At 45.2% G+C, this 12,955-nt stretch overlaps 1 protein-coding gene across 3 annotated transcripts in view; it reads left to right on the top strand.

Annotated features, from left to right (window-relative positions):
* The first annotated feature begins 422 nt into the window (after window positions 1–422).
* Window positions 423–12,955, top strand: part of LOC144136788 (uncharacterized) — a 48,594-nt gene continuing 36,061 nt past the window's right edge. The window contains exon 1 of one of the 3 annotated variants that reach the window (XM_077669415.1): window positions 423–844. In XM_077669415.1, coding sequence (XP_077525541.1) covers window positions 843–844 — 2 coding nt within the window. In that variant the 5' untranslated portion in view covers window positions 423–842. Of the gene's footprint in view, window positions 845–8,996; window positions 9,144–10,141; window positions 10,245–12,955 lie in introns of those variants that run through there. The other 2 variants (XM_077669413.1, XM_077669414.1) reach the window with 2 other exon arrangements.

Consider the following 12,955-nt stretch of genomic DNA (forward strand, 5'->3'; position numbering starts at 1 on the left):
CATGCGTCCGCGTCCTCGAACTTCCACAACCACGGCCGCAAGAAGCGCCCATGATGTAACAAGTTCGGCGGGGCTGACGCGTGCGTTTCACACCCGCTGCCTTTCGCGCGCGAAGAAACGCTCCATGGGGGCCAGGCTTAACGGTTCTCTCGCTGCCCACTTTTCTTGGATCCCATACACTACGCGAGCTCCCTGCCCGCCAAGTTGCGTGTCACCGCGAAAGAAATATTTTTCTTGTCCGGTGACTAGCAAGAGCCAGAGGACAGGCAGCCCCCTCCTACGACAAGTCACGCTCACTCTCAACCGCACCGCGGCTTCCTCTCCCTCGCGCACCACGCCCAAGCGGCCGCCTATCATCCGTCCACGCGGCCATGACGCCCGCGAGCTCCGCGCGCCAAACACCCTCGCCCAACTGCTTCCTCTTACCGTCGCCCAGAACACTGGTCGCCGCGTGCATCGTGTAGACGACGCGAATTCGGCGTAGCGTGCGGATCTAACGGACCATTCTCTGCTCTTCGCGTTCCCTTTCTGCGTATCCTTCCGTTGCTCACTAATCTGTGACACCTTCGCCACCACTCCTGTTATTCATTCGTTATCTAAATAGTAATGTGAGACGATCTTTTTTACAGTTTTACTAATTCTGTTTCTTTATACGGCAGCATACTGAAGAAAACTTGCATCCACGTGTGTCGTCTTCACTGCGGATACGCCAGTGTCAGCTGCCACAACTTAGCGACGACATCACCGGACCTATAGCATTGTATCGCGTATGCAACGAACGACGCCTTTCTGTGCATTGAAAAGCAGCTTCTAAGGTGGCTTCACTGCACATCTTTACTGTCATGTAAGTCAGCCACTTTTCATATTCAAAATTTGGGGTGATAGCTGGCACGGATCATTTAGTTTTCGCTCCACAAAGATCCTTTGGTTTTTAAAGTGTTCCCCCTTCTTTGCTTCTTTTTTTTCCTTCAGTCACCTTATGGTTTTCCCACTGCGGAGGGTATCGAACCATGCCTTTTAATAAGCTTTCTCTTATTTTCCTCCTCCCTTTCCTTCCGTTTAACCTCCGTATATGTAAATTCCTTACTTTTGTTGCTAGGCTCAGATGTGCTGATGGGAGATAAAAGCAAAGATTTTATCTCGTTGAAGTAGGGAGTAGTTCAGCACTGGACGTGTAGAACTTAGCGGATACAAGACTGCATCTCAGTTTGGGCGCATGTTCACCAATGCTTTCGGTTCTTTTTTTTATTTGTCTTCAATTTCTCCACTAATCAGTCTGCGGACCACGTCGTTATTAATCCACAGTTTATGACGAAATCGACTAAAATTTTACGAGTATGGTATATACCACAGGTTCTGAGATGGCATTTATCAAAAGGTAACAACCATTTAATGCTCGCTACGCTGATCACACGACCCTTGAGCCTTGCCGAGGCCATGCTTGTAAGGACTCAATAAGGCGCACAGGCTGTCGACTTGTGTCATTGCACTGATTGATCCTTCGTGCTAGAAAACAAGGAGGGAGGGGTGTGGGAGTACTGTTTATGTTCCATTACGCCACTGACGCAGGTTCCTGTGTGCAGGATACAGCAATATACAGGATGCTTCACATAACTTGAACCAAGGATAAAAAAAAAGTCGCGTAGCACAGCTACGTGAAAAGAACGACATATTGTTTTCGTCGTGTGTTGCTCCTCAGCGTATGTTTAAATTACGATTAATTAGTTAATTGAGTACGAATAATTATGCAACATTTCATGCATTCGCTTTACGATTACGTGCGTTTGTTAAAGTTACAAAGATGGTTAAGAAATAACCGATCAGTTTTTTTTTATAGCGAAGTACCTCCTATGCGGTCTTTTTTCCCCGTCATTGAATGAAAGTCCGCGAAATATAGATAAAAAATACCACACAGCCGCCGCGGTGGCAGAATGGTCATGGCGCTCGTCTGCTGGCCCGAAAGACGCGGGTTCAATCCAGGTTGCGGCGGTCGAATTTCGATGGTGGCGAAATTCTAGAGGTCCGTGTACTGCGCTCGTGCGCCACCATATCCCAGCGCTCCCAACTGTGTTACTTGGCTTTCACTCGGGCTCGGCAGATTATCTGCGGGCCTTGGCAGCGCTGTTGTTGTTGTTGTTGTCATTCTCATACAATGCCGCTCTTCTTCACTGGACCTTAGTGCTTGGAATTAAGTTTTTTCATCCCCCTCCTTGAACGAATGAAACGTGCCCTTGACCGTGCCCAAGTGAGCAGCCGCCGCTCAGTTCGACGGCCTGCAAAACGTTAAAAAGAAGGAAAAAAAAATCGGAGGCTACCTATAGATACGTGACTTCACTGCTTTCCTTTCCGTTTTTGTTTTGTCTGTAAGATGGTCTCAATAAAAGCATCCTCTCAATTGGCTGTCGGTGGTTCGCCTATCATCCATTGCAAATCACGCCGCGCGCTTTCCACGTTCAGGAAGAATGTGCTGACGCACTTTCAAGACTACCGCTCACTTCGAGACGGTGAACGCCCACGTTTTGCTCATTCAGAACGCACTTGGAGCCCCGCCGCGGTGGCTTAGTGGTTAAGGCGCTCGACTACTGATCCGGAGTTCCCGGGTTCGAACCTGACCGCGGCGGCTGCGCTTTTATGGAGGAAAAACGCTATGGCGCCCGCGTGCTGTGCGATGTCAGTGCACGTTAAAGATCCCCCAGGTGGTAGAAATTATTCCGGAGCCCTCCACTACGGCACCTCTCTCTTCCTTTCTTCTTTCACTCCCTCCTTTACCCCTTCCCTTACGGCGCGGTTCAGGTGTCCAAAGATATATGAGACAGATACTGCGCCATTTCCTTTCCCCCAAAAGCCAATTATTAATATTATTATTAACGCGGTTGGCGGCCCTACGTTACGGTAGCGCTAGAGCTCAATCGCGTGGATTTTTTACATATTTCGCGGGCTTTCTTTAAAGGCTGGAAAAAATGAGCATGTAGAGATACGTTCGTACAAAAAATTGGATCGGTTGTTTCGTAACCCCCTCTGCAACTTAACGAAATGTACGTGTCCCTAAAGTGAATATTAAAATTTTTTGAACAATTAATTTTAGCTAATTACCTAATTAAGCGGAATTTTAGAAATACTGTGCAGAGCGCTATAGAACGGGAAACAACAATATGTCATTGGTTTCACCCAGCTCGGGGGCGCTCCTTTTTTAATTCCCGGGTTCATTTTACCTGACACGCCGTGTATATCCTATTCCTTTATCCAGCCGAGGAATAAAGCTGGTGGTGGTTATTTTGATTTGTAACGCTTTTGAAAGCATTCAGGACTCACTGTAACTAAATTCAGGTGATATGGAATAACTGTTGCGTTCATGTACTTACATAAAAATTTGAATTATTGCGGTAATAGACTTTATGCTAAGTGTTTATTCAAATGCCTTGATTGCAGTTTCCTGTGCTTCTTGTTATCGGTACTACATTGTCTTTATCCTTAACGATATAGTACATTCTAACTCGCATTATGACAAGAAGTATGACATTTTTCGGAAGCGCTAGAACAACACGAACAAAGAATGAACAGACATGGACGAGCGCTCGTCCATGTCTGTTCCTTCTTTGTCCATGTTGTTTTAGCGCGTTCGAAAAATGACAAACGTGCACCAACTAGCCCGGCCCGCCACTCTTCTGACATGAAGTAGAGGAGTTGCTTTTTGTCACGTGTTCACGTCGGTCCAGTGTAAGCATGTGTTATAAATAAGCTAAAGTGAAAAAAAAATTCTTAAGAGCGGCAGTTGTGTGCACTGCACCTGCTGAATGTACGAGTTGATCAGATGCTAAGTTTTGGTCATCAGGAACTGTCTGCAACAAAACGTGAACAAAACTTCATACGAAGTAAAGAAGGAGAAAAGAAATAATGTAATACTGGCAAATAAGGAGGCGCCTATTAAAGATGTCCGCCCAACTAGGCCGTTAAATATGAACGCATCTAAGGAAAATTTCTGGTATGTGCGATCGCGCTGGCAGGGTTTAGAAATGAGATAAAGGATTCAATAAAAAACCGCCATACTTCCCAGATAGCAACTACTTCTCTTTAACTTTCACCGCGGGCTTGTGTCATTGGACGGTGGAGGCACAAATCTGGATCGCTTTAGTTTCTGAACAACCATTGCAGCAAAGCGCGATATTGGCAGATTCCTTCCTCCAGCGCGGATTAGCTGATACCAAGAAGACGCTGCCGGGATTGCGGCTGAATATTTCAGCGAAACCTCGACGTCGCTAGGGTGGGCTAACTTGATTACGGCCATTCTAGTCCTTCGAGCCGTCAGTTGTTGCTGCCTGGCACCGCTGGGAACTCACGTAAGGGCTCGGGTGCTCCGCTCAAAGCAAAACCAATAAACAAGCAAAAATGTTTTGCAACTCTGCAGTGGTTTGGGCAAGCCTTTAGCACGCTGCAGTGCGGATAAATTTCGGGGCCTAATAAGACTGATTCGCAGCCAGCTTTCAGTGAGTGACGCATTTGTATTTGTACATTTGAGTTTGTATTCTTATGTAAGACGACATGTGTCGGCTGTATTTTAACTGCCATCCTATCCATCCAACTGATCACTGTTTGTTTCTTTGCATTGTTCTACATTCTTGTTTAAAATTTGTCGGGCATATACAGGAGTTACAGAAGAAAAATACTTCATTTGGAATCAGAGTATTACTCAAAGCTCGTCGTTTCTTTAACTAGCGTAGTTTAATCACTCTATACTATGCATTCATTCATAGCCATCTAAATTGTTGAATAACTTCCTGGGGGCTGCCATACCGTTCCCATTTATCGTCTCTTCAACTTGTTCAGAAACAAGCTGTCAAAATTCTAACATGAAATAACCGCGGCACTCTTCTACATCCCCTTTGTATAATGAGCTTAACATACTCCATATTAATAGCCTTATTAAAGTCAGTATTGGTGTATTTGACTGCAGGGTAGTTAGGGATCATAATCTTCTGCAATTCATACTCATAAAAGGCATCACAAACGCAAAGGTTGCACTCTTTTCACATAAGAATAATTTTTTGCTTCCTAAAGTTCGCAGTAACTTTGGAGTTTTATACAGTTGAATTTTCGTTCATCAATCTTTGGAATTCATTCTCTTATGATATTAAAATATCTCCACCTTTATCGTCATTTAAACGCCAGCTTAAAATGTTTATTTCCAACTGCTAGTCTGCTATGTTTTTAGTGTTTTTGCTTTGTTTGTTTGTTTACTTGTTGTATTGTGTTTCCCCCATCGGTGGTATCTAGGGCTTTTGTGCTTCAATGTGTATTCTTTTATCAAATAAGTCATAATATTTGCTTGATATGCTTTAACTCATTACTGTTCGCTGTTGCTATTGCTAACAATTGTCAATAGTTTATCCATTATTTTATAAGAGGTCCCATTACAAAATATTGCTCTAGGACCTCTTTCTGTATGACCAGTAAGTATATGCACATATTTTTCATGTATTTCAAGAAATAAACTTCAAACTTCATCTAGTGCGAGCGCAGCCAAGCCGAAGAGAGCCTACAGTAGCTGCTTTGCAGTGCGTCTCATTCGCAGTAAGCATCGCAAGAAGCTCCCGTCTATGCTAGGCGGAGGACGTGAAATGTGATATTATGAAACAATTCAATTCAGGACAAGCTGGTGACGGCAACACCTTACGCGGGCTCGTTCCTCGCGCTCGAATGCAGAACGGTCGCCTCCTTTGCTCACTCATATCAGGAACGCATTACATGAAGAGCCCTTTGCCAGATAGCGCGCCCTTTCCGATAGGCCACCTAACCACTACTCGACCTTGGCCCAGAATAGTAGCTACCTCTGATAAGGCGCTTCTCCTAGAGAGGACACAGTGGCCACTTGTGACTATCAGTGAACAGTCGTCCAGGATAGTGTATACAACGTAGCGGGTGTTACGACGGAGGTGAAAGCAATGGAGATAAAATGGGCGTTATGTAAATATACACGGCTTGTGTCGGCTAACGTGGAAAGTTCACGAGCCCGCGCTGGGCGCAGGACTTCTGCTTGCGCGGCCACTCCAAGTTGTCTCCAAGTGCTCCTCCAAGGCCACTCCAAGTGCGCATTCTTCATACATTGTGCACTTGTATAAGTAGGGTAAAAACATCTTCCAAAAGCCTTCGACTTATGCGAAAATAAACCCGGCGACAACCGACACTACGCACCGGTGTATGGTATGCCTGAAATTCTGCATGATCAAGCGACAAAAATACGCTTGCTGATGTGTGGCGAATATAACTTCCACTATGTCTGGAGCTTGTGTGAGCACGGTTATGCAATCTGCAGTGGAACTGAGCTTGAACGCCGTACTTCACTTGATCGCAGACAGAACGATTGGTACTCAGCTAAATGACCCCATGATCACTCCAACACCTTTTTGAGTTTTCAGCGTAGATAGCTAAAGTATTGGCGAAAATAGCCAAGACGGCTGTGCTGAATAAAGATATCACCCTAATGAGCAATAGCACTATAAATCCCGTTTGATGACTGTTAGTGGCCTGTTAAAAAAAAAAAACAGGCCAAGAAGAGTTGAGCATAAATTTATTGCAGATTCGTGAAGGTTCCTCAGTCCATAAATCATGTGACCTCACATCCTGAACCAATAGTAGGCTTGCCTATTAAGCAAATCTCGTTGCCAGCGGATTTCTAGAGGTGAAAATTTTGAGAATTTTTAAGGAAACACTTTAAAAAAAATACGCTGCCTGATAGATTTGTGTTCGGCTCCAAAGTTTTCGCTTCAATTCAAGCCTCCGGACTTATCGAACGCCCCTTTTCTGCTTTTTGTGTCTCACCTTTACCTACTTCCTCATCTCAGTGCGTTGTCCAAACGTCGGCCCGAAGTAAGGCAGTTATTGCGACCGCCCGATTTTCCTTCGTTCATAATCTCCTCCTCTTAGTTCCTCAAATTCACATCGAGTGTTGAACGAGCGACTTCATGGTAACGACATTTATATTAAGATGGCGCTAGTGGCGCCGACTTCTTGCATTGCCCATAAACAGGCAGGCGTGAGCACATATGCTCTCCAGAACCGTAATTTATGATTTCGCTTTAATCCAAAGATTCATTATAACCGGCCTTATCAGTTATTTTGCTTCACTTAGTGTCGGTGTCGCATTATGTGCCAATGCGGATAAAATTTGTAATTCGGATATTCAAGCAAATGTTTTGAATCAAGATGGACAGTGACAAAAGAGGCCAATTTTTTCAGTTTTATTTAAACAAATCAATACAAATTCTTCAGCGAACTTGCTCACTCGCTCCACTATGCACTTATATTTGCTCAGGACTGATAGGGTTTTGAGGCTAGGGCAAAAAAACATACAGTATATCCTCCGCTGCGCTGCTAACCTCAAGCAGTGCCCACTATGGCGGCACAGGTGATTGATGCCAGCAGTTTAGACATAAGTTTAACCAGTTTACCTTGGCAACGCTCTCGCGCGGGTCGCGCATCTGGCACAGCTGGAGGCCCAACCTGGCACATTTTAGAAAACGCGTCACTTCAAGGCTCTGCTCGCTTATCGTTGGGGCGCCGGGGGCAGGAAGGTAAGGCTTAACTTTATGCCGCTATGCGTTTAAAGAATAAGAGGGTCCTGGAAATTGATAGCATACAGCCGGTGGATCTAACGCGCCGAAGCACGAAGTAATGTTTACAAATGGCTAAGAGAAAACATGAACAGAAAAAGTGGACGCGAACGCAGCCGCTTTTCTTCCGTTGTTTCTTGCGTTTGTCAGTCACTGCAGCGTTTAATGTGGTGCGGACGGGGGGGGCTGAAGCACCTGGGAAGACAATATTTAACATGAGCTACACTGACGTACCCATACGAAGAAATTATTTTCTCCATAGCGTTACGATGAATTAATCGCGACGTTTGACTGTTCCGTCTTAGAGGATAACCCACGCACTTTTGACCATTTTCTGACGCTGAGGAGTGACTGCGATAGCAGTGCCTGCCCCACTCCCTTTTTTCTCTCCATGTAGGGGCCGCTCACTCTCTTTCAACATGAAGTCATTTCTGTTATGATATACAAGACGACGGTTCCAACATGGGCGACAACGACGACGTTATACACTTGTAGTATTTTTGTAAAGAACCAAATTTTATACCCTCAGTGATATACAGTGGGCGACGCAATAGAGCAGGGCTGCTAACCATTTTCCATTGCCCAGTGTTCCTTTACAAAAATGAGCAATTCCGCAAACGTGTGTTACCATGTTGTACTCTTTTCTTTAACAGCCGTGGTGTACAATTTCCATTGATCTCTATCCAGTTTTGAATGCGGAACCAGTGCTGAGAATGTCGATATGTATTCACATTATGTTCTGTTTGATTTTTTTTTGCACTGACCGCTCCTGCCTAAGGCCTTAAATTAAGGCTGGCAGTATCTTTGAAATAAACACATAAATAATAAATGCGTACTCCGCGGCCGGAGTCTGGAATCCGCGTATCTTCCACACTTGTTAATTCATCTTTGCAGATTTCAGATATTAAGCTGAGCTCGTCAGAAGGATGGAGGTCACAACAAAAGAGTTGACAGAGTGAAGGCTATTTTCGTTTCACCCATGCGTTTTCCTCAGTTGACCTTTCCGCCTAGTCGTTATAAACCCTTCGGCCTACGCCTGACACGGCGCGTCGGTGCACGCACGATAATCGATGCCAACAAAACCCCATTCTCGGCAAAGTCTGCAGCGGCGTACCTTGCCGCAAGAGAGCACCTGGCGCTGGCTCTGTTTGCAGTCAGTGCCCAGGTGTTAAGATGCGTTGTATGCAAGTGATAAAGCCGACCGCCAGGCTCGTATCTGTCGCTATAGCGCAGAACGAGAAGGTTGATATGTGCCGCCCTGTCGCCTTGCTATCCAAGAGACGCGTACACTTCGCGTTGTCATTTGTCTCGCCGAGCTATAAAAACACTTTCCTGCTAGAGGTCGACGGTTATGGTTATTTTGCGCTGCCTGGGAGACTTGTGGCGCTTTTTCTTGGCGCCGAGATGAAAAACAGCGTCATTAATAGGGACGCCGTGATAAAACAGTGACATGAGAGATTTTTTTTTTCAACGCTCAGTCCGGCGATCAAAGCAATGGCAGTGCATCTACCACTCCTTTCCCGCTACGTCGTGGACGTGAGTATGAGTTGCTTCGTTAATGGGTTGGGCGAGCTCTCTTGGGACGTACTGTGAGTAGACTGGAGAAAGCAGTGTAGGGTATGGACATTAATGACCGCTTTCGGAAGGCGGAGAGGCGTGTGTTTCTCGTGTGTATATTAGATTAGGAGAGAGAAGACCATGGATGAAGGATAGTCTGGCGCAGTGAGGCTAAATACGACCAGCGCCCCAATGCCAGTAAAATTATAGTCACATCTATGACTTAATCTCGTAGATGCTTCAAGCAAAAGCAGGGCAGTGCGAGATGCGCATAATGTTTACGTTCTTACGAACACGAATGATGAAGCCTCGCTACCGAATGGAACACGAATAGTCTAACTATAGAAATCGAACCGGATAGGAATCGAACAGTGATAGAAATGCATTGAATACGTGTAAAACATTTTTACAAATATTCGAACTAGTGGCGAATATTCGTACAACATTATCAGTTGTGCGAAACAGTGAAGTGCTATAGCGGCTGCGATAGCGGTTGGGTTGCGGTACGGCGCTATAGCGTTTGATGTTATCGCTACAGTTGTGAAAAGACGGAGCTCACTAACGTATTCACGACAAGGAATCAGTATATTCACTCTGTGACCGTCTTATAGTACGTACATGTGAAATTGCCGTTTCTTTCTGGAAAAGACACCGAATTCCCAAGTGGCACGTCTAAGTATAGAGAAAGGCAAAAGATACCGTGTTTGCCAAAAAGCAAGCACTCCTCCTTCTTCACAAGGCCGCTCTGCGCATGCGCGCCTCTTCTCCTCCAGCTCCACTGGTTGAAAACGAAAACCGCCAGCTCCTACTGTGCATGCGCAGTTCACGTTAGTGACAGGCGCAGGTGACAGATGGCAGCAGCTGTCAAGCACGCACTTGCCACTTTGCAGGCGCAGCTGGCTCCTCGTGAAACCAGAGCGCGCCTGCGTCTCCCACGTACGTTTGTGTTCAACCAATAGCAGATTAATTTCCGCAGCTCCCCAGGGGGCGCCACATTTCGCGAAAAAGGCGGATGGAGTTTGCTTCTCATCCGTACACTGGAGTTCCTACACTGCTCCAAAGATCAAACGGTCTCGAAAGGTGAGCACAAGGGCTTGGCTTACCTTGCGGACATTTATAGCTTGAGGGGGGCAATGAGTGCTACACTACAGCGATAAGAAACAAACCCTGCTGCCTATTTGCTTTTGGCAAAGACTGTGCGTATAATCCGTGGCATCCGATTTCGGGCATCCAGGCGTGGTTTGGTAAACCTGCCGCAGCAATGCTGCGACCCCGGATTTTGGAGGCTATGGATAATTATACCGAACACCATCACACAAATGGACTGCATCGCGGTGCTGAACCCTCCATTCGGCACAAAGCAATCGCGGCAGTATGCTATGTGGTGTCGCGGTGGACACTGGTTTTCAAATAGCTGTTGCAGAAGACTGCTTGAATCATTCTAAATTCGCGCCAAATATTCGAAATGTATTCGGAAACCAGCGATTTCGATTCGTTTCAAATAATTTTGAACATTCACTGTTTGATTCATTCAAAGATTTGCCTAGGAGAATATTCGATTCACTATTAGAAAATTTCCAATGTTCTCACCAAAGATTTTTGGTTCTTGTATGTTTTGAATAATGTATTTATATAATATACAGTTCACTTGTTCGTTTCCTCGTCGCATTTACCATTCTTTCGATTTCCAGGAAGATAGGAAATTGTTCAGTGGCTTCTTTATTCCGCGAGCGAAATTAGAGTTGCAATTTTTGAGGAGAAAAAAGTAGAAGAGAAAAAGGACTGTGTGCTCCTGGGGACACAGCATACATTAATTCCTGTGCCATGGCTGTTCTTGGATGCTCTAAGTGAAGTTGAAATTTGCTGCAATCGGCCAGTATTACGTTACTAAACAGTGCAGCCTAAGAATGAAGAGCTTGCTGGTCAAGCTGCGAGCAGACCATGAAAGATTTTTTTTTTCCGAACTAAGGAACAAAAGACAATACATTATATACCAGTTTACGAGTAGATCGCGTGTAAGTGGTCTTTCTATTGAGTGATTTTTTTTTGAAAGCGAAATTTATTGCCCCAGGGCATCAATGATGGGTGAAGGTGGGATGAATGATCTAAATGAATGGAAAAAGGTTAGCTGATTTGATGAAGTCCAGTAGAGAACGATGGTACGGTCCCTGCGTCCAGGCAATGTATGAAGCAGGGTTGCTTGGTGAAAGACCTGCTACCATCAGGTGCCGGATCCTTGTAGGCTTGAGAGCTGGGCAGTCCCACAGTAAGTGATGAATGTCGGCCTCAATGTCCTCGTGTTTACATACCGGACACCCTGGCCGAGGAAACAATTCTCGATACTGAAGCCACTTCCGAGTGATGGCTGGTGTGAGGGCAACCCCGACCCGGATCCTCCTATGCGCAACGTCCTCTGCACGGGTAAGACCGCGGGGGAGGGTTACCGCACACGTAGGGATGAGAGCACGTGCGCGGCGCCGGAGGAGTTCCTTTCTTGATGAAAGGAAGGTAAATATAGGAGAGAGTGATATTTTTCTTCGAGCTGAAAAGAGAATGTCAGGGCAGTTCTTGATTCGTCAGTGATTGCTTTGTATAGCGATGCATATGCTAGAATTGAGTATATTTCTGCATGATCACCTTAGAAATTAGTTTCTTTTTTGCTGACGGAACAAGTTAAAAAATCATTGGATATATTTGTCAATACCTGTGGCGTGAGAACTTCCTGAAGTCAACCAAGATTTGCGTCAGCGGATTAGCTCAGGATTGTTGCAGCATTCACCTGAAGTATATCAGACGAGTTAAAATCTAAACCACGCAACGCCATAATTTCCGAAAATGAGGGTCCGTAATTTCCGGATACCGGCTACGGGCCATGCGCGTTAAAAGGCGGAAATATTACGCTGTATGAATTATACATAGATGTAGGCTACACACGATTTCTATGTTTGAAAACACTCTGTAACACAGGAAGGCACAGCGCAATCCTCGAGATGGCGATGACGTCCGGGGCCGTACGGAAACACGGCTGATCTTGCCCTCGCGTGGGGGTAAAATTTTAAACATATTTCGCTCGAGAGCGTTGTTCTTGTATAAGGTAACACACGGGGCGCATTGTCCTTGCTACAAGTGGACGACAGAATTCCGGAACAGCATTTCTTCGGTATGGCTTGAACGCGAAACTGCTGTAGCCCGGCTAAGAACCGCTGCTACCGAGAAAAAAGAAATTATACCAATGAAACTATATCAGCAGATTTTAACGCCGATTCGGCAGCTGTACAGCTTTTCTCTCTGACTGCCAGGATAATACTACACAGACTATAACGAATTGCTAGGCTGCATTGGAAAGACAATAGTGATTAGCCCATACTAGTAGTAATTACAGCTGAGTATGGAAATCTAAAGTTGCAATTATGATGAGTATGAATAGCAGTACTTTATTTTCGTGTGTGCTGGTCTACTTTATATCTCAGTACTTTATATCTCAGACAAAGGGCAAAGAGTTTGTTCTCGCTAACTGGCGACATAGCGATTTCTGAAGTATGAGCGGCACTTACGAAATTTTGATATTGGCTTTCGAGCGTGGGCAAATCAGCTGGTAGAACGCGGAAGTTATGATTTTCTTATTCATTCAACCTTTGTGCATCAGGTTAAGTGACCTTATTTAGAGGCACAGTGTCGTTTCCTGAGGTAATAGAAAAATAAACATCAGACATTGTTTTAGTAAGAATGATCAGCAGAAGAAATGTAAAAAATGAAACAATATATTGTTAGTTGGTGGTACGACGTGCTTA

This window comes from Amblyomma americanum, chromosome 6 (genome assembly GCF_052857255.1).
Source record: "Amblyomma americanum isolate KBUSLIRL-KWMA chromosome 6, ASM5285725v1, whole genome shotgun sequence".
NCBI classification, from domain to species: Eukaryota; Metazoa; Arthropoda; class Arachnida; order Ixodida; family Ixodidae; genus Amblyomma; species Amblyomma americanum.